Source organism: Scyliorhinus canicula, chromosome 31 (assembly GCF_902713615.1).
Source record: "Scyliorhinus canicula chromosome 31, sScyCan1.1, whole genome shotgun sequence".
NCBI classification, from domain to species: Eukaryota; Metazoa; Chordata; class Chondrichthyes; order Carcharhiniformes; family Scyliorhinidae; genus Scyliorhinus; species Scyliorhinus canicula.
Window position 1 is genome coordinate 1881297 of NC_052176.1, and position 21668 is coordinate 1902964.

Consider the following 21668-nt stretch of genomic DNA (forward strand, 5'->3'; position numbering starts at 1 on the left):
GAATGTGCAAACTCCACACGGGCAGTGACCCAGAGCCGGGATCGAACCTGGGACCTCGGCGCCGCGAGGCAGCAGTGCTAACCACTGCGCCGCCGCGCCGTCCTGCATTGCCTCTTTTTATTGCCACTCCTGACACTCTACCTGTGTCCCTCAGTGAGCTGTGTCAACCGTGTGGACAGCCTCATTTTAATAAAGTAGAATGTCAAATTCAGTCACCTGGAAGCGTCAGTGTTGTGGACTTGTGCAGTCTCGATTTCCTCCCTTTCTGACATGCACTCAATTCTGCTCCCACTCTGTTGGAGGGTAATGGCAGGGTTTGGTGCCTGGGGAGTGCTGTCCTCCGATCAGTCTGAGTGAATTCAGACAAGCCAGCACGACGTTCCTTCATTTCGATTCTTCTTTTTTTTTCCTGTTGCGTTTCACTTTTGCGCCTGTCCTGCATCATCTCCTTGCGGGTTAGCGCGCCCCTCACCTGCCCTGCCTCGCACAATCACAGCAATGCTCCCAAAACCCTTCACGAGGTTCGCTGTCCGGGCCTTCCAACCAGAGACCCGACGCAGAGCTGAAATGCGACGGAGCCACTCCGTCGGTGAAACCTTTTCCCACAGGAGACTCTTCTCCTGCTGGTATCTATTTCAAGTGGCATCTGCGGCCTCATTCAGAGGCTAAGCTGCTCAGCGCATGACAGTATTGAGAAGATCGTAGCAGCCAGCTCCTCGGGGAGCTTTCTCCCTCTGTAATGACACCATCCACTCTCGCATAGTGCTCAGATTAACTGAGCATTGAAATTCAGATGGACAGGACCATTAGCGCAGCCCCTGGGACCCGATGGGCACAGGTTTTGTCGTTTAACCCTTGCCTCGGCCCTTACGAAGCTGAAATACCCTTCTGCAATTGAACAACAAGTGAACCGTTATCATGACAAAAACTCCCAATGCTGGGAAGCTTCCGTATACAGGCGGCACGGTCGCACAGTGGTTAGCACTGTTGCTCCACAGCGTCAGGGTCCCGGGTTCGATTCCCGGCTTGGGTCACTGTCTGTGCGGAGTCTGCGCGTTCTCCCCCCCCGTGTCTGCGTGGGTTTCCTCCGGGCGCTCCAGTTTCATAGAATTTACAGTGCAGAAGAAGTCCATTCGGCCCATCGAGTCTGCTTACAAAGAGCTGAAGCCCACGCACCTACCGTAACCCAGTAGCCCCCACTTAACATTTTTTTGGACACTAAGGGGGCAATTTAGCATGGCCGATCCACCTAACCTGCACATCTTTGGACTGTGGGAGGAAACCGGAGCTCCCGGAGGAAACCCACGCAGACGTGAAATGAAAAAATGTAAATGGCTTATTGTCACAAACAGGCTTCAAATGAAGTTACTGTGAAAAGCCCCTAGTCGCCACATTCCGGCGCCTGTTCTGGGAGGCTGGGACGGGAATTGAACCGTGCTGCTGGCCTACTTTGGTCTGCTTTAAAAGCCAGCTCTTTAGCCCTGTGCTGAAGCAGCCCCTAACAGTGGGGAGGACGTGCAGACTCCACACCGACAGTGACCCAAGCCGGGAACCGAACCTGGGACCCTGGAGCTGTGAAGCAACTGTGCTAATTACTGTGCCACCCTGCCGCACAAGTTTCCTCCCACAAGTCCCCGAAAGACGCGCCTGTTGGGTGAATTGGACATTCTGAATTCTCCCTCCGTGTACCCAAACAGGCGCCGGAATGTGGCGACTAGGGGCTTTTCACAGTAACTTCATTGCAGCGTTAATGTAAGCCTACTTGTGACAATAAAGATTATTATTAAGGTGGTGTGGTTGGGACTGAGAAATGTCGTAGCAGAGCCTTACCCTACGATGCATGAAGCCCGGAAGTGTTTGACTATCGTATTGGTTGTTTTAAGTTCGGAAATGTTTCAGTCCAGAGCACTGTTACCCCTGAGAAGATAAAAAGGCTCGGTACTGTTGCTCTTTATGCTCTCCTTAATTTGCTCTGTTTTAATGACCTTTGCTCAAGAGTCGCCAGGTATCTTTCTGATACCACCACAAGGTTCAAAGCCGAATACTGATCAATGACTTGATACACCAGTTAGTAAGTTTGAAATCAATGCACATTTATTTACACGCACAGTCAATTATTACTCATGCACAAACTCTACTCGCTAAACTACAACTAGTACTAAAAGCCTATACTTAGCTTCGGGCGCCCACTCAGTCAGAGGAACAATGGCCGTTGTCCGGTTCTGATACTGCTGGCTTCGAACTGGTATAGAATCGTAGCCAGGAGCGCCTATCTCGTAGCGTGCGTGACCTTAGACTTACTTGGCTGCTGCTTGGCGGGCCTCTCGTCGCTGAGAGCCAAAGGTGAAGGTGAAGAAGAAGAGAGCGATCTGTCTTTGGGGACTCCTCTTTATACCCCAAAGGATTTCGCGCCCTCCTGGGCGGTTCCCGAACTTGGCCCCAATTAATTGGACCATGTCCCAATCGTTTGTATCGATTCTCTCCAATAACGGGGCCGTTCCCCGATCGCTGGGCGGGCCCTAGGTAACCGTTGGTCTGCCTTTGTTTTAGTCTCCACTGGCGCCGGGGAGTCTGCCCTGGTACCGATCACTTAAATGTTTCTCTTTTGTCCCCGTAGATAGCTCATTACTATGCTAATGGCTTGTAGTTTCAGTTCTGTCTGGGCTCTGCAAGTTTCAATCCACAGGAAACCTTGCACCTGCTTGCTTTCCGAGCACTGTCCAATTTTCCCTGCACTCTTTGCAAGTGTCCATTTTGGAATCGGGACATGGCCACCCCAGGTGGCTACAGTACGGAACGGGGAACAAATAAAGATAAGATTGATCAGGAGGCAGTAATTTGGTGATGCTGAGCTTGGATTATTTGAGGGGAGGGGGGTGGAAGGAGCTGTCATGATATGCAGGTAATGATATACAGACAGGCAGCTAATGAACACAGAGAACAGGAGATGACCAATGAGCAGGCAGGACACTCAGGGGTGGGATCTGACTATAAAAGGAACGAGGCCCTCACACTCCGCCTCTTTCCACTGATGAACATTTACAGAGTGAGTCAGGGTGTATGTACAGTATCACACCTCCAGCACGTGGCTAAGAGCTGGTCTGGTTCAGTCAGACAGAGTAACCACACTGAGGTTAGCAGAGAGTCGAGCTCACAGAGAACTGTGCTAACTGTGCGACTGGTTCAGTAAATCAGATTGAACTAACTTCAAGGTCTGGAGTATCTTTTGGTCAAAGCTGCATCCAGTTGCAGCCCTTGTTATCCCAGAGTACATAATACGACAGGAGCGAAGGAGGTCCCAAAGGGGTTTGATGTTTGCAACAATGATTCCCACATTGCAAATTTCCAAATGGAACTGCGACATCATCAAACACCTCCTTCAGGGAGTGGGGCAGGGGGAGGGAGAGGGGGGGGGAGGGCGGGAGTATCATCACGCTGGATAAAGAAGCGCATCGACAGCTGTACTCACTGCTCAGGGAAAGGGAAAGCGAGGGAGGGAGATCGATGTGGTCAGATGGCGGTGGGGAACTGGCGGACAGAACGGGGGGGGGGGGGGGGAAACGCCCAGCCAAACCCGCGTGAAATTTCACGGACACAGATTTCCCATCGCTGGGTTGGCAAATCTTTCCGTCCGTAAAATTGGCCTGTTTTCAATCCTTCGCCGTTAATGACATCGAGCATTCCCAGACGCACACACCCATTCTTCCTGTTCGCCCCCCCCCTCCCCTAAGCCTCGGAGAAGCAAAGGTCCTGAATGCTAACGAGTGCTCTCCGCCCCCCCCCCCCCCCCCCCCACCCCCGCCCCCGCTCAGTAGGGAATCACGAAACCAACCTTGAATCAAAGGAACGCAATTGCAGTGAAGGATGAGTGGGTGGCGATAAATTAAATGACGGATGGACAGTTCATCTTACTGTTGCATCCACTGGTCACGGGTGTGTAGTGTGTGGAGACGGTGCATAATATACGACGTTACAAAGTGTGTTTGAGCGTAGCATGAAGCAATGGCTTCAGATAGATTCATTGTTCACCCCTGGGTGCATGTTCCTACAGAGGATAAATTCTGATAAAGGTAAAGCTTGGAAAAAGGTCGACTTTCAGAACTACTGCAAGCCCATTCCGAGGATGACAATTCTGCGAATCTCCAAAATTGTATGTTAGAGGTACAGAGGTGGGCTTGAGTGGTTCCTCATTAACCCTGAGTTTCGTTACACTGTTCATCCACTGTTTTTTACTTTAATTTCCACCTGCCCTCTCCTCGTCTCTCTCGAATGCACAATCCCGTTGATACTCACTATGATCCTGACTAAAGATCCCTCAGAAGGGGTAATGCCTCCAAACTTGAAATGCTCACATTAAGTTGTCATGTGAGTGTACCTTTAAGAAATGAGTGTTTATTACTGCAGTGATGTCAGAGAGTGGGTGGAGCTGGGCTGTCTGTCAGCTTTTTACTTTCGTTTTAGGCTGTTTGCTGCAGGGTGTGATTCCGTTTCATTTTCAGTGTTGGAGCTGAAGCCAGACAGAGTAGGTGTACTGTTGATCTCTCTGCCATCAAAAGACTATCTCTTGATCCTTTGGTGAATTCAGAATTATAAATGTTCTCAGTAGTGAATGTAAACCTGATGTGCTTCTGTTGAAAGGCGTTTTAAGTCCTTTGGATGTTAAAAGAAAAGCTTAAAGGTTTACTTACTGTTGTATTCTTTGGGGGTTGTATTTGAATTAATGGTGGCTAAGATGTTCACTGTATGTTTTAAAAAGGTTAACTTGAGTTCATGGAATAAACGTTGTTTTGCTTTAAAAAATACTTTTCCATTTCTGCTGTACCATACCTGTAGAGTGGGCCGGGTGCTCCCCATACCACAATCTAGTAAAGGTTGTGGGTCAGGTGAACTCCATGATACACTTTGGGGTTCTCTAAACCCTGGCCCATGACAAATTGAACGTAAAAGCTGAAACCTTCAGCTGTAAATCAAATGGGGAGCCAACCCATGTACGGTGCGCAAAGCAGCGATCACTCGTCACAGGAAACTGTGGTCTAGACTTCCTGATTGGATTTATATAATAATCTTTATTGTCACAAGTATGGGCAGCACAGCTCTTTCGAGAAGGGGTAGCACAGTGGTTAGCACTGTTGCTTCACAGCGCCAGGGTCCCAGGTTCGATTCCTGGCTCGGATCATTGTCTGTGCAGAGTCTGCACGTTCTCACCCCCCCCCCCCCCCCCGTGTCTGCGTAGGTTTCCTCCGGATGCTCCGGTTTCCTCCGGGTGCTCCGGTTTCCTCCCACAAGTCCCGAAAGACGTGCGGGTTAAGTAATTTGGCCATTCTGAATTCTCCCTCCGTGTACCCGAACAGGCGCCGGAATGTGGCGACGAGGTGATTTTCACAGTAACTTCATTGCAGTGTTAATGTCAGCCTACTTGTGACAATAAAGATTGTTGTTACATTAACACTGCAGTGAAGTGACTGTGAAAATCCCCTAGTCGCCACACTCCGGCGCCTGTTCAGGTACACGGAGGGAGAATTCAGAATGTCCAATTCACCCAACAAGCACGTCTTTCGGGACTTGTGGGAGGAAACCGGAGCACCCGGAGGTAACCCACGCAGACACGGGGGGGGGGGGGCGGAGAGAACGTGCAGACAGACAGTGACCCAAGCCAGGAATCGAACCTGGGACCCTGCCGCTGTGAAGCCATTGTGCTAACCACTGTGCTACCGTGCTGCCCCACAATACTTGGGACATTTATTCTGTAACAGTCTGCTGTGGGGGCTGCACGGTTTCGTGCAAGGCATAATAATAATAATCACTTATTGTCACAAGTAGGCTTCAATGAGGTTACTGGGAAAAGCACGCAATACTCCAAATGCGGCTGCACCAGAGTTTTGTACAACTGCAACATGGCCTCATGGCTCCGAAACTCAATCCCTCCACCAATAAAAGCCGACACACCGTACGCCTTCTTAACAACCCTCTCAACCTGGGTGGCAACTTTCAGGGATCTGTGTACATGGAGGCCTGCGCTGCCCCTGATGGTGGGAGTGCTGCCCTGCGCCCAGCCGCGACGGTGCGACTATGAAAACGGCTCGAAACATTTTGTGCGTCAGAGCAGGGGCAGCACGGTAGCACGGTGGATAGCGCAACTGCTTCACAGCTCCAGGGTCCCGGGTTCGATTCCGACTTGGGTGACTCTCTGTGCGGAGTCTGCACATCCTCCCCGTGTCTGCGTGCGTTTCCTCCGGGTGCTCCGGTTTCCTCCCACAAGTCCAAAGATGTGCAGGTTAGGGTGGATTGGCCGTGATAAATTGCCCTTAGTGTCCAAAATTTTCCCTTAGTGTTGGGTGGGGTTACTGGGTTATGGGGATAGGGTGGAGGTGTTGACCTTGGGTAGGCTGCTCTTTCCAAGAGCCGGTGCAGACTCGATGGGCCGAATGGCCTCCTTCTGCACTGTAAATTCTATGATTCGAAGGCTGCAGGTGTATCTCCGAATTCCGCTAATAACTAATTAACAGTTCTCTGCTTCCCTTAAAGATGTTGCAGGTGCTCCCATTAACGGGCTATTAACAGCATGCCGGTGTGCCAAGATATCACACGGAAAACTAAAGTGTCTCCGACAGCCTGTCTTGCCGGTGTGGGAGACAAGACTTTGAAATGGGAACATTTCGAACACGTTTTTAGGAGCAACGTGGGGCGCAGATGTCAGAATTCGCCTGAACAATACCCCGGGGGGGGGGGGGTGGATTGGGGGGGGGTCTGTCTTCAGAGCTGGGGATGGACCCCGGAACGCCACAGCGGTGGATCGGGAATGTCCACAATCAGGGGCCACAGTCTGAGGATTCAGGGTAAACCCTAACCCTAACCCTAACCCTAATTCGGACAGAGAGCTGGTGGAAGCAGGGCCGATAGTTTAAGGGGCATCTTGAGAAATACATGAATAGGATGGGAATAGAACATAGAGAAATGCAGCACAGAACAGGCCCTTCGGCCCACGATGTTGTGCCGAACTTTTGTCCTAGGTTAATCATAGATCATAGAATTTTGGACACTGAGGGGCAATTTATCACGGCCAATCCACCCAACCTGCACATCTTTGGACTGTGGGAGGAAACCGGAGCACCCGGAGGAAACCCACGCACACACGGGGAGGATGTGCAGACTCCGCACAGACAGTGACCCAAGCCGGAATCGAACCTGGGACCCTGGAGCTGTGAAGCGATTGTGCTATCCACAATGCTACCGTGCTGCCCTTAAGAACAAATTAATCTACCTCTCATTCTACCATAATCCATGTACCTATCCAATAGCCGCTTGAAGGTCCCTAATGTTTCCGACTCAACTACTTCCACAGGCAGTGCATTCCATGCCCCCACTACTCTCTGGGTAAAGAACCTACCTCTGACATCCCCCCTATATCTTCCACCATTCACCTTAAATTTATGTCCCCTTGTAATGGTTTGAATAGAGCGATACGGAACCCGGAAGTGCAGAAGGTTTTAGTTCAGACGGGCAGCATGGTCGGCACAGGCTTGGAGGGCCGAAGGGCCTGTTCCTGTGCTGTACTTTTCTTTGTTCTTTGTTCTTGGAGATGAGGAGACATTTCTCCACCCAAAGAGTGGCGAGCCGGTGGAATTCATCACCACGGCAAGTCGTGGAGGCTGAAACACTGAATATATTCAAGAGGCGGCTAAGATGTGGCACTTGGGGCGAATGGGGTCGAAGGTTAAGGGGAGGAATCCGGACGTGCCCGGACGGAGAATCCCGTCCCGAGTCTCAAAATGGGGGAATACCACCCCGCAGTGACGTCCCCTAATTCTCTCAATTCCAGTTCGCTTCCCATTGCTTGCTTTCTTTTCCAGGGGAACCTCTTCCTCTGTTTCAAGCAGTGCTACGCAAATGCAAGTTGTTGTCACCCCAGGCGCACGCCGGCGTGTTCTTTTCAAGCCCCCTGGTGGGCTGGGATCCCCCCCACGCAGGAGGAGCGCCGGGGAGTGAAGTGAGATTTTGACCCTTGGCTGTACAAAGCATGAAGATTCTGAGGGGATGTTTTTCAGCTGGAAAGAGAAGTTGGACGGCGTGTGATCCAAACTCAGGAATTTTCCCACTGCCGTGAACAAGCACTTGCGCGACACATGCCGAGGAAGGAGATGTTGGGCGGGATTCTCCGCGAACCGGCGGGGGGGGGGGCAACTCCGGCGCGAAGGAGTGGTGTGAGCCACTCTGGCGTTGGGCCGCCCCAAAGGGGCGAAATCCTCCTCACCTTCAGGGGCTAGGCCGGCGCTGGAGTGTATGGCGCCGCACTGGCTGGCACGTAAGGGGCTTGTCGCCACGCCAACCGGCGCCTCAGGGCATCTGCCGGCCGGCGCGAGTTGGCGCGTGCGCGGGAGCTGGCGTGTGGTGGCGTCATCCCAGCGCATGCACGGGGAGGTTCATCTCCCCGCCAGCCATCGCAGAGCGGTACATCGGCCGGCGTGGAGGAACAGAGTGCCCCCACGGCACAGGGCCGCCCGCGGATCTGTAGGCTCCGATCGTGCGGCAGGCCACCATGGGGGCACCCCCCGGGGCCAGATCCCCCCCCCCCCCCGCCCCGCGCCACCCCGAGGACCCTGGAGGCTGCCCGCGCAGCCAGGTCCCGCCGGTAAGTACCTGTCGTAACATACGCCTGCGGGAACCGCTGAAAACGGGCGGACACTCGGCCCATCGCGGGCCGGGGAATCGCCAGGGGGGTCACTGCCAGCGGCCGCGCGATTCCCGCCCCCGCCAAATCCCCGGAGGGGGCAAAATTCACACCTATCCCCCGGCAATTCTCCGACCCGGAGGGGGGGGGTTTGAGAATCCCGCCGATGATGTAAAACGGTGATCTTTGACCGGGCAGCATTCACAGCGCTTAATAGCTCTCAAGGCAAAGGAAACAAAAATAATTGACAGCTCCTAACAGCGAGCGGTTCAATACGTGGCAGTATTTTTATTGATGCACCATCTATTCCTCAAAGATATATAAGATTACCGACCGTTCATTATCATTTTCATTCATTCCCGTACGAAGGCTTTAATCAAATTGATAAAAACGCCACCAAGTTGGTAGATTCTGTTAATTCACAAATGGAATGGACCGGATTTTTCCCCACAGTAAACACATCACGCTCTTCGCGAGCTTGTGGCTACTCGCAGAGAAACGCTAAACGGCTGGCGACCCGCTCCCGTCCAGGTCTGCACGTGCTCCGCGGGGAAGGTTGAGTTTCCATTCCAAGGTGTACCTTGTTGGTGATTGTCAGGCCCAGGAATACACTGACCGGGTGGAACGATTGCCGAAGGACGCCGGGGTTTTTCGACCTGTTGTAGCGGGGAGAAGTGATTCTTCTCTGGTGTGCTGGGAATGACTGGGACGTTGTATTAGTTCCCTGTTAATTAACGTTCGATAGAGAGCAGCACGGCGGCGCAGTGGTTAGCATTGCTGCCTACGGCGCTGAGGATCCGGGTTCGAATCCCGGCCCCGGGTCACTGTCCGTGTGGAGTTTGCACATTGTCTGCGTGGGTTTCGTCCCCACAACCCAAAAGATGTGCAAGTTAGATCGATTGGCCACGCTAAATGGCCGATTAATTGGAAAACAAAATAATTGGGTGCTCTAAATTTATTAAAAAAAATAATATTTGATTGTTGTTGATTTTAGACTAATGCAATAAAGTTCGAAAAAAGTGAAATCGCACCCACCGGTTTATTCCCATTGGCTGTTTATCGACCTGGAACGCACTGCCTGGGAGGGTGGGAGTGGCGAGTTGCCTCACATCCCGGATGAGCACTTGGCACGCCGTAACATTCAAGGCTATGGGCCAAGCACTGGCAGGTGGGATTATAATAATAATCTTTATTATTGTCATGAGTAGGCGGACATTAACACTGCCATGAAGTTACTGTGAAAATCCCCTCGTCGCCACATTCCCGCGCCTGTTCGGATAGACAAAGGGAGAATTCAGAACGACCAAATTATCTAACAGCACATCTTTCGGGACTTGTGGGGATCATAGAATTTGCAGTGCAGAAGGAGGCCATTTGGCCCATCGAGCCTGCCCTGGCCCTTGGAAAGAGCACCCCTACTTAAGCCTACACCTCCACCCTATCCCCGTAACCCCACCCTAACCTTTTTGGACACTAAGGGGCACTTTATCATGGCCGATCCACCCAACAAGTCTTTCGGGGACTTGTGGGAGGAAACCGGAGTACCCGGAGGAAACCCACGCAGACACGGGGGGAGAACGGGCAGACTCCGCAAGGACAGTGAGCCAAGCCGGGAATCGAACCCGGGACCCTGGAGCTGTGAAGCAACTGTGCTAACCACTGTGCTACCATGCTGCGCTCCGAAAGCTAGTGATTCCAAACAAACCTGTTGGACTTTAACCTGGTGCTGTGAGACTTCTTACAGTTCGGACCTTGATAATTGCGCCACCCTTTGCGAACCACTGGGACTTTCACTGACCAATTCAAGTCAAACAAGTAAGTGTGACCGATGGCGACTTCAGAAGGCTGATTGTGCGACACCGTGCTCCTGGTTCGAGTCCTCACCCCACCGGTATCAGGAAACTGTGATTGCGCGTCCTGCCTGTTTGTATCCGGGTCAATTCGTCCGTAAAACGAACCCTCATGCACCTGCATTTTTGGGGCGGCGTGGTAGCTCAGTGGCTAGCACTGCGACTTCACCCGGGTTCGTTTCCTGGCTTGGGTCACTGTCTGCGCAGAGTCTGCACGTTCTCCCCGTGGGTTTCCTCCGGGTGCTCCGGTTTCCTCCCACAAGCCCCGAAAGACGTGCTTGTTGGGTGAATTGGACATTCTGAATTCTCCCTCCGTGTACCCGAACAGGCGCCGGAATGTGGCGACGAGGGGATTGTCACAGTAACTTCACTGCAGTGTTAATTCATAGAATTTACAGTGCAGAGGGAGGCCATTTGGCCCATCGAGTCTGCGCCGGCTCTTGGAAAGAGCACCCTACCAGGCCCACATCTCCACCCTATTCCCGTAACCCAGTAACCCCACCCAACACTAAGGGCAATTTTGGACACTGAGGGCAATTTAGCACGGCCAATCCACCTAACCTGCACATCTTTGGACCGTGGGAGGAAACCGGAGCACCCGGAGGAAACCCACGCACACATGGCGGGGAGAACGTGCAGACTCCGCACAGACAGCGACCCAAGCCCGGGAATCGAACCTGGGACCCTGGAGCTGTGAAGCAATTGTGCTGACCACTATGCTACCGTGCTGCCCCTAAATGTAAGCCTACTTGTGACAATAAAGGTTATTATGATTACTATTGATTAAAATTGGCGAGGTGACGAAGCTGGCCCGAGGAGGTTAGTGAGAATATTGCATGGCAGCTTGTCATCAGACGTCCGCTCCGTCCCTCCAGGAAAGCACCTACTTCAGGAATACTTAATTGATTGCAAAGAGCCGCTGCACATCCTGAGATCGGGACAGGCGAGATATGAATGAAAGTTTCTTTTTGTGAGGTACGGAACATAATTGAAAGTTCTCCAGGCTGCTAGAATTCTATTTACTGGGAAATGGGTTTGTCCAATGCAAATTTATGCATTGGAATTGAATGATTAGATCCGATGTGTTTATCAGAATTTGAATTCGGGCTCCTGCAGGTGCCGTGTGTCGAGATGTGCCTCGGCGAAGATGAGTGCGTTAACCCTCTTTTTCCTCTTCTCCTTTGCAGCGAATCCCTCACTGATGGGAGGCGGAGGAGGTGAGTAACCTGTTTTTGATCGTTCTCGCTACAGTCGGCCGTGTCTGACGCTTCTGGCACTTCCCTCGGAGGGCAAATTCGGGCGACTGGAACTGCAAAAAGACATCAGGAGATGGGACCAGCCAGTCACATAGAGGTCCACTGCAGTCTATGTCCCTGGACTGTATTGAAAACTATTCTGTGTAAAATTAATATGAAGATTCCCTTCAGAAACTACAGGCACGGCAGATCTGTCATTCCAAGTACACCTTCGACAATAAACGTTCTCTTCGAGAGCATTGACTGACGTAAGCAGATAGATGTCTTGAAGGTGATGAAGGGGTTTCACATGAAGGTTTTTCCCCCGGTGGGGGAGACCAAACTGAAGGGGCCATCAATATCATAGAACGTTGCTGATTAATCCCAATGGGGTTTCAGGAGAAACCTAGTTTCCCAGTGAGTGGGGGGACTGTGGGACTTGATCCCACGGGGAGTGGGGAGAATGTGGGACTCGATCCCACGGGGAGTGGGGGAGAATGTGGAACTCGCTCCCACGGGGAGTGGGGGAGAATGTGGGACTCGCTCCCACAGGGAGTGGGAGAGAATGTGGGACTCGCTCCCACGGGGAGTGGGGGAGAATGTGGGACTGGCTCCCCACGGGGAGTGGGGGAGAATGTGGGACTCGCTCCCACGGGGAGTGGGGGAGAATGTGGGACTCTCTCCCACGGGGAGTGGGGGAGAATGTGGGACTCTCTCCCATGGGGAGTGGGGAGAATGTGGGACTCGCTCCCATAGGTAGTGGGGGAGAATGTGGGACCCGCTCCCACAGGGAGTGGGGGAGAATGTGGGACTCTCCCACGGGGAGTGGGGGAGAATGTAGGACTCTCTCCCACGGGGAGTGGGGGAGAATGTGGGACTCGCTCCCACAGGGAGTGGGGGAGAATGTGGGACTCGCTCCCACGGGGAGTGGGGAGAATGTGGAACTCACTCCCACGGGGAATGGGGGAGAATGTGGAACACGAGGTGAATAGCGTCAATACATTTAAGGGGGAAGCTGGATAAACACATGAGGGAGCGAGGATAACGTGTTGGGGGGAGATGAGGAAGGACTGTGAGGATTCTCACTTTGTGCCTAATGATTAGCATGGAGAGGAAGGGCTGAATGGCCTGTATTCTTTCTAATTCTATGGTGGCTTGTGCTCCATTGAGTAACCGGCAGAACGTTATGCCCAGTGTTGTGCAGGAACTAACTAATGCATCGTAAATAACACTGTAAATATCAATGACTCTACAAACATGCCATATAACCGGGCCAATACAAGTTACCGTGTCTTACAAATCATATACGGTGCACTCTCCACTTTTCCTGCTGGTTTTTAGTGAAATAATGTTAAGTTAGTTCAGAGAGCAAAGTAATTTTCAGAACCTTTCTCTTAATCGTCGTGAGTGCGTCGTGCAAAATGCATTAAAGTTTATTAAAAATACCTACAACTAGTAGCCTGAATGGCTGGATTAAGCTGAAGGTGACTGTGCTTTCCTAAACGCAGGGAACACTGCAGAGCGTGATATTAAAAAGTTTGGTTTCTCTCGTTTTGAGTTAATTAGAGATTAATCATTCTCCAGGAAAGGAGTTTGCAACTTGACAGATGCTTTTAGATTCGCAGCTCCAGGTCAGAACACGCCACATTTTATCCCTCATATCTTTTTGATGTTTTGGAGCGTGATATCTGCTTTGCGATGAATGTGTTGTAAATTAAATTTTACGCTGGATTGCCAATGACCGTTTTCATTAGAAAGACGGAGGTTGAGTGGTGACCTGATCGAGGTCTACAAGATTACGAGGGCCGTGGATAGAGTGGATGGGCAGGCACCATGTCCCAGGGTGGAGGGGTCAGTCACCAGGGGGCATGGGTTTAAGGTCCGTGGGGCAAAGTTTAGGGGAGATGTGCGAGGCAGGTTTTTTTGAGGGTGGTGAGTGTCGTGTTAAATACACTGGTCTAACACTGGCTGCAACTGGATGCAGTTTAGATCAGAAAGATACTCCAGACCTTGAAGTTGGTTCAATCAGGTTTATTGAACTAACAGCACAGTTAGCACAGTTCTCTGTGAGTTCGACTCTCTGCTAACTTAAGTGTGGTTACTCTGTCTGACTGAACCAGACTAGCTCTTAGCCACGTGGTGGGGGTGTGAGATTGTAACAACACCCTTGACTGACTCTCTTGATGTTGATCAGTGGAAAGATGCGGAGTGCGAGTGCCTCGTGCCTTTTATAGTCAGATCCCACCCCTGAGTGTCCTGCCTGCTCATTGGTCATGTCCTGTTCTCTGTGTCCATTAGCTGCCTGTCTGTATATCATTATGTGTGTGTGTATGTGTGTGTGTGTGTGTGTGTGTGAGTGTGTGTATATCATGATAGTGTGTGCCTGGACCGCGTTGCCAGGGGAGGCTGTGGAAGCAGATACATTAACGGCGTTCAGAAGGCACCTTGACAAACACATGGATAGGATGGGGATAGAGGGATACGGCAAAAGGAAGGGCTGAGGGTTGGTATCATGACCCGTACAGGCTTGAAGGGCCGAAGGGCCTGTTCCCGTGCTGTATTGTTCTTTGACATAAATTGGCTGGTGCACTGCCTTATTAGGATTGTCACTTCGGGCCGCGATTTAATCCCCTCGTACGCCCGGCTTGGTGACGCGACGGGGCTGTTGACTCTCGCGAGGATTTGCGGCGCTCAAAAGGCCCCGCGAGATTTCATTAGATCTCGTCAGAAGCCGCGATCTGGATCTCGTCCTCACTGGGCGAGATCCGGCTTGACATGTTCCAGCGAGGCCCGGGAACTAAGGGCCTGACCTGAGAGACCTTGCCAGGGTGCCGATGGGCACCGGTTTCCACCAACGCTGACCAGGCATAAACGGCACCTGGGAGGGCCTCCGACAGCTCTTTTCCTTATCTGTGGGCAGCGCGGTCGCACAGTGGTTAGCAATGTGGCTTCACAGCGCCAGGGTCCCGGGTTCGATTCCCCGCTGGGTCACTGTCCGTGCGGAGTCTGCACGTTCTCCCCCCCCGTGTCTGCGTGGGTTTCCTCCGGGTGCTCCGGTTTCCTCCCACAGTCCAAAGACGTGCAGGTTAGGTGGATTGTCCGTGATAAATTGCCCTTAGTGACCAAAAAGGTTAGAAGGGGTTATTGGGTTACGGGGATAGGGTGGAAGTGAGGGCTTAAGTGGGTCAGTGCAGACCCGATGGGCCGAATGGCCTCCTTCTGTACTGTATGTTCCATGGATGTTCCAACCCACAGTGTGTGCTTAACCCGTATACAGTGGACAAATGATCACACAAGATTGTTTAGTGCACTATTAGTTTATTTAACATACACAAAGTTATTTACTTAATCAATCGCACATTCATGCACTTTGGACTTTAAACTAATTCACTTAAACGACCTTAACGTAGCTTCCAGGTGAGCGGCAGATACAGAGCAGATATGGCCTGATCTGGTTTCTGGTGGCTAGACAGCGCTGAAGGCCTGTAGGTGGTCCGTGTCCTCTGTTCTAACCCCTCCGTGGATGGCGTGGGCTCTGCTTGGCTGATGAATTCACCGTTGTTGATGGCGGCGGTGCATCGCGCCTTTTAACCGGCTCAGGTTTCCCCTCCCCCTTTGAGCGGGCGATCTCCGGGGGTCGCTGTCAATCAATTGCTCCATCGCCCCGATCGATCAAGTCACATCAGGGGGCTGCCGCGTCGAATTTGGGGAAGTGTTGGGAGCAGGGGGCGTGGGTGCCACCTGTCCGGTGGACGCTGTGATCGACAGGATCGTCCTATTGTCCCCGAGACGACCTTTTAATGGCCATTTCCCTGTGTTCGTTTATGCACGAACCCGTCTGTGTTCAAGCTTGGCCACATTTCCCAGCATTCTTTGCGGGAGGCCATTTTAGATGCCCACATTAGAGACCCCCCTCCTGGGAGGTCGGGCTCTGGGCAGGTTGTCCGTGCCAAGGTGCCTGGGTGCCATGTTTCCCATGGCGGGGGTCGGGCTTCAGAGGTGGGGTGGGGGGGGGGGGGGGGGGGGGGGGGGGGGTTAGAAAGACCGGGGCAGTAATTAAGAATAGCGCAATGTTTCTTGACGCCCCGCCAAACGTTCCCAAGACGGGACTCCTCTTCTCTTCCCGTTCAATCGCGCCCGTTCGATGCGCGATGTGTTACCCTGTGATCAAGGCAGAGGCATGCTTTTTTTAACGCCACGTTTACTAATTGTGGAGCAAATGGAGGACCGTCGCAGTTTAATTTTATCTGCTTTGAGAATTTTGAGCTTTGAGAAATGGGAAAGGTTGGAGACAGGAAATCAGAATGGGGCAGCACGGTAGCACAGTGGTCAGCACTGTTGCTTCACAGCTCCAGGGTCCCAGGTCACTGTCTGCGCGGAGTCTGTACGTTCTCCCCCCCCCCCTCCTCCGCCGTGTCTGCGTGGGTTTCCTCCGGGTGCTCCGGTTTCCTCCCACAGTCCAGAGATGTGCAGGTTCGGTGGATTGGCCGTGATAAATTGCCCCTTTGTGCCCAAAAAAGGTTGGGTGGGGTTACTGGGATTGGGTGGAGGTGAGGGCTTGGGTAAGGTGCTCTCTCCAAGGGCCGGTGCAGACTCGATGGGCCGAATGGCCTCCTTCTGCACTGTAAATTCTTTGATTCTATGAGATCCATTTGACGTGTTTTCATTCCGTGACAAAGTATGTGATGTAGGTAGGATGTTGTTGAAACCGCCTCTTTTAACAATAACCTTTAGTGACTGTGAAAAGCCCCTCGTCGCCACATTCCGGCGTCTGTTCGGGTACACGGAGGGAGAATTCAGAATATTCAATTCACCTAACAAACACGTCTTTCGGGACTTGTGGGAGGAAACCGGAGCACCCGGAGGAAACCCACGCAGACACGGGGGGGGAGAACGCACAGACTCCGCACAGACACTGACCCAAGCCGGGAATCGAACCCGGGACCCTGCCGCTGTGAAGCAACGGTGCTGACCACTGTGCCACAGTGCCACCCTAAAGAGAGGGCGAGGCAGCGGGGTGTCCCGCTGGCGGTAAATGAATACACCTGACACTCTGTGGGCTACAGAGGCGGCGAGGAAGATGGTAGACGTGTGGAGGAGGTAAGGAAAATATGAATTTGTTTCTGGAACGTCGCGGCCCTTGGGGCTTCCACGTCTGTTCACATGGGACTTTCATTAAGATCGGTAAGTGTTATTTATTAACGCTGAGGGACCCTATAAGTGAATGGAGGAGAAGATTTGTGTTGTCCTTCACCAAATAGTCCCTATGTGCATTAAAGGCACGATGGGTAATAAATTTATTTTGTCTTTCGATTATTGTCGTAAACTATAAAGTCAGATTGCCCAGCTCTCTCTTGCTGACCAGCAAATTAGTTTGACAGGGGTTTGATTTATCCCGCAAAGTTATAGCGCCTGCAAGTGCCCTCCGCTCCGCGCTGCTCGCTGAGATGTGCGTGCAAAGTATTCAAAGTGGCGGTAAATTAAATGGGCCTGTGGCAAACGTTGACACATCGTGTTGAAAGTTGTCAGGGAAATATCGTGCAGTCAGTCATTGGCACCTCCGAGGCGTGCCGCGGGACGTCGCATTTTGCCGGGTTAGATTTTCTGACCGTACCCGGACAACGTGTCGCCGAATTGCACCAGCGTAGATAACCCTTATAGAACATAGAACAGTACAGCACAGAACAGGCCCTTCGGCCCTCGATGTTGTGCCGAGCAATGATCACCCTACTTAAACCCACGTAACCCAACAATCCCCCCATTAACCTTACACTACGGGCAATTTAGCATGGCCAATCCACCTAACCCGCACATCTTTGGGCTGTGGGAGGAAACCGGAGCACCCGGAGGAAACCCACGCACACACGGGGAGGACGTGCAGACTCCACACAGACAGTGACCCAGCCGGGAATCGAACCTGGGACCCTGGAGCTGTGAAGCATTGATGCTAACCACCATGCTACCGTGAGGCCCCTCACCGTGAGCAGCTTCTGCTGCTGTTTGCCCGGGAACGCCTCCGTAAATGGCAATGAACCACGTTAGAAACTCACTCGCCGGCCAGTTTTCTCTGCCTTCCTTTTAGACCTTCCTCATCTGTGGCTGGCGCCCGATAACAAAAATGGGGGGGGGGGGGGGTGGGGGGGGTGCTCTTTCCAAGGGCCGGTGCAGAGCCGACGGGCTGAATGGCCTCCTTCTGCACTGTAAATTCTATGATTCTATGCAACTGTGGCTCAGTTATTGTGCGGTAGAACAACGAGACGATCGGTTCGCGTTATTGTACGTGCCCACTAATTCCTTCATGTTAATCTCTTTTTAAAATAAATTTAGAGTGCCCAATTATTTTTTCCAATTAAGGAGCAATTTAGCGTGGCCAATCCACCTCATCTTTGGGTTGTGGGGGTTGATGGAACCATCAATTCACCAGACACGTGTTTCCGATATGAATCTAGGCTTTAATCGACTTACTTCAGAGCCAGCCTGTTACCCGTTGATGAACTCTTAGTGAACTCAGGCTGACTCTGGGCAAGGGTATTTATACAGCAGCACTAGGGGGAGGAGTCGTGGGCGGAGCCAAGGGTGGAGCCCAGTACAAGTTCCTGAGTACTCCCAGAGCTACTCCCCCTAGTGGTTGGATAACGCTACTGCGCTTACAAAGACAGTGTGAATTATCATATCATATATATTAAATTCACCACAGGGGTGAAACCCACGCAGCCACAGGGAGAATGTGCAAACCCCACACGGACAGTGACCCAGGACCGGGATTCGAACCCAGGTCCTCAGTGCCGCGAGGCAGCACTGCTAACCACTGCACCACCCTGCTGCCCAATTCCTTCATGCTATTATCATCATTTTAAGATAGGTTTCTTTAGATGTCAGTGATGTTCAATTCCTCACCCACCAACCATTTTAAATACTCCACCATTGGCGGCCGTACCTTAATAATAATCGCTTATTGTCACAAGTAGGCTTCAATGAAGTGAAAAGCCCCCAGTCGCCACATTCTGTCACCTGTTCGGGGAGGCCTGTACGGGAATTGAACCCACACTGCTGTCCTTGTTCTGCATTACAAGCCAGCTGTTTAGCCCACTGTGCTAAACCAACCCCTTAAGCATTTAGGAGGAGGTGTTGGGCGTCTTAAAAAGCGTCAAGGTGGATCAGTCCCCAGGGCTTGATGGATTTTACCCAGAATACTGAGGGAGACAAGGGAGAAAATTGCTGGAACCTTGACCTAAATCTTTGTACCCTCATTGCCTACAGGTGAGACCCCAGAGGACTGGAGAATTGACAATGTTAGTTCCTTTGTTTAAGAAGGGTAGCAAGGATAATCCAGGGAACTACAGGCCGGTGAGCCTTACGTCAGTGGTAGGAAAATTATTGGAAAAGGTTCGTAGGGACAGAGTTGACTCACATTTGGAAACAAATGGACGTATTGGCAGCAGGCAGCACGGTTTTGTGAAGGGGAGGTCGTGTCTCACTAACTTGATCAAGATTTTTGAGGAAGTGATGAAGATGATTGATGAGGGTTGGGCGGTGGATGTTGTCTACATGGACTTCAGTAAGGCCTTTGACAAGGTCCCTCATGGCAGACTGGTACAAAAGGTGAAGTCACATGGGATCAGGGGTGAGCTGGCAAGATGGATACAGAAGTGGCTGGGTCATAGAAGGCAGAGATTAGCAATGGAAGGGTGCTTTTCTAATTGGAGGGCTGTGACTAGTGGTGTTCTGCAGGGATCAGTGCTGGGACCTTTGCTGTTCGTAGTATATATAAATGATTTGGAGGAACATGTAACTGGTCTGATTAGTCAGTTAGCGGACGACACAAAGGTTGGTGGAATTGCGGATAGTGAAGGAGATTTTCAGAGGATACAGCAGGACATACATCGGTTAGAGACTTGGGTGAGGTAATAGCAGATGAAATTTAATCTGGACAAATGTTAGGTAATGCATTTTGGAAAGTCGAATACAGTAAATGGCAGAACCCTTAAGAGTATTGACAGGCAGAGGGATCTGGGTGTACAGGTCCACAGGTCACTGGAAGTGGCAACACAGGTGGAGAAGGTAGTCAAGAAGGCATACGGCAGGCTTGCCTTCATTGGCTGGGGCATTGAGTATAAGAATTGGCAAGTCATGTTGCAGCTGTCTAGGACCTTAGTTAGGCCACACTTGGAGTATAGTGTTCAATTCTGGTCGCCACACTACCAGAAGGATGTGGAGGCTTTAGAGTGATTTAGACACAGAAGAGATTTACCAGGATGTTGCCTGGTATGGAGGGCATTAGCTATGAGGAGCGGTTGAGTAAACTCGGTTTGTTTTCACTGGAACGACGGAGGTTGAGGGGCGACCTGATAGAGGTTTACAAAATTATGAGGGGCATAGACAGAGTGGATAGTCAGATGCTCTTTCCTAGGATAGCAGAGTCAATTACTTGGGGACATGGGTTTAAGGCGCATGAGGGAAAGTTTAGAGGAGATGTACGAGGCAGTTTTTTACACAGAGGGTAGTGGGTGCCTGGAACTCGCTGCCGGAGGAGGCGGTGGAAGCAGGGACGATAGTGACGTTTAAGGAGCATCTTGACAAATACATGAATAGGGTGGGAATAGAGGGGTACGGACCCAGGAAGGTTTTAGTTCAGGCGGGTATCAAGATCGGCACAGGCTTGGAGGGCCGAAGGGCCTGTTCCTGTGCTGTACTGTTCTCTGTTCAACCACCGTGTAGTAAGGTGTGCAGAGTAGTACCGTGATTTCGTGGCCGTATCATTTTCTTCCTTGTTCTCTGGTGGCGCGTACTGAGGCGCTACGTTGAGTCTAATGAGTGTATCGAGCCAGTTACGTTGCTGTTCTCCTCTTCCCCTCTGTATCCCTGTACGGTGAGACATTTCTTGCTGAGCTGTGCCATTCCCCGGGTTTTGTCGCGTTATCCGTTAAATTGTAAAGCTTCAATGAATATATTTTTTAAAAAGAAATACGACACGATGAATTTATGAAATCGGAGTTGGAGCAATAATAATCTTTCATCTCTGTGTGTCTTTAGCAGCGATTGTAAATCTGACAAAGCTGTGGACATATTCTGTGCGTTAGTGGCAGAATGTCAATACAGCGCCAGTTCTTGTTTTTACTTTATTGACAAACTGTTTAAAGTGGACCCTTTCTGCGGTGTGTATAATTGGATTGTCAATGGTCCAATAGATACTTAGAACCAATACTGACCGTGTCAGTACTCAGCGCGTTGACTTATTTCACGTCCCAGATTCGATGAGTGGCATTTGTTAATGAGGTTAAGTTAGGCCGACCAGGTTCTGCTCGCTGCGCACACTGTTCTCGCTCGAAGGCATGCCCCGCTGCTGCCCGTCCGAATTGGCATGCGTTGTGCATGCCTTGAGTTATGAGTTGGATACGCACTCGCACGGTGGTACTCCTGACGTGAGGGTGAAGCGAGTGAAACACAGTTGGCGGACGTTACATTTGCCAATTTTCCCCTAGAATCAGTCTTGTGTTCACAGAGAAAATGGGAGCAGGAGGAGGCCATTCAGCCCTTCGAGGCTGCTCTGCCGTTCATTATGATCATGACTGATCATCCAACTCAATAGCCTGTTCCTTCCTCCCCCCTCCCCCCCCATATCCTTTGATCCCGTTTGCCCCAAGAGCTACAGCCGACGAGGAGGGCACGGTAGCCCAGTGGGTTAGCACAGTTGCTTCACCGCGTTAGGGTCCCGGGTTCGATTCCCGGCTCGGGTCACTGTCCGTGCGGAGTCTGCACGTTCTCCCCCCGTGTCTGCGTGGGTTTCCTCCGGGCGCTCCGGTTTCCTCCCACAGTCCAAAGATGTGCGGAGGAAACCCACGCAGACACGGGGGGTGGGGGGGAGAACGTGCAGACTCCGCACAGACAGTGACCCAAGCCCGGGAATCGAACCTG

The 21668-nt window shown here is 51.7% G+C and overlaps 1 protein-coding gene across 2 annotated transcripts in view; it reads left to right on the forward strand.

Moving 5' to 3' along the window:
- The window catches only part of LOC119959003 (ADP-ribose glycohydrolase MACROD1-like), an 811859-nt gene that overhangs the window by 304975 nt on the left and 485216 nt on the right, over nucleotides 1-21668 (forward strand). Inside the window, exon 4 of one of the 2 annotated variants that reach the window (XM_038787543.1) lies at nucleotides 11706-11735. The exons of the other annotated variant lie outside the window; for it this stretch is intronic. Within the exon in view, the coding sequence (XP_038643471.1) occupies nucleotides 11706-11735 (30 nt within the window). The remainder of the gene's footprint in view (nucleotides 1-11705; nucleotides 11736-21668) is intronic. 2 annotated transcript variants of the gene reach the window in all.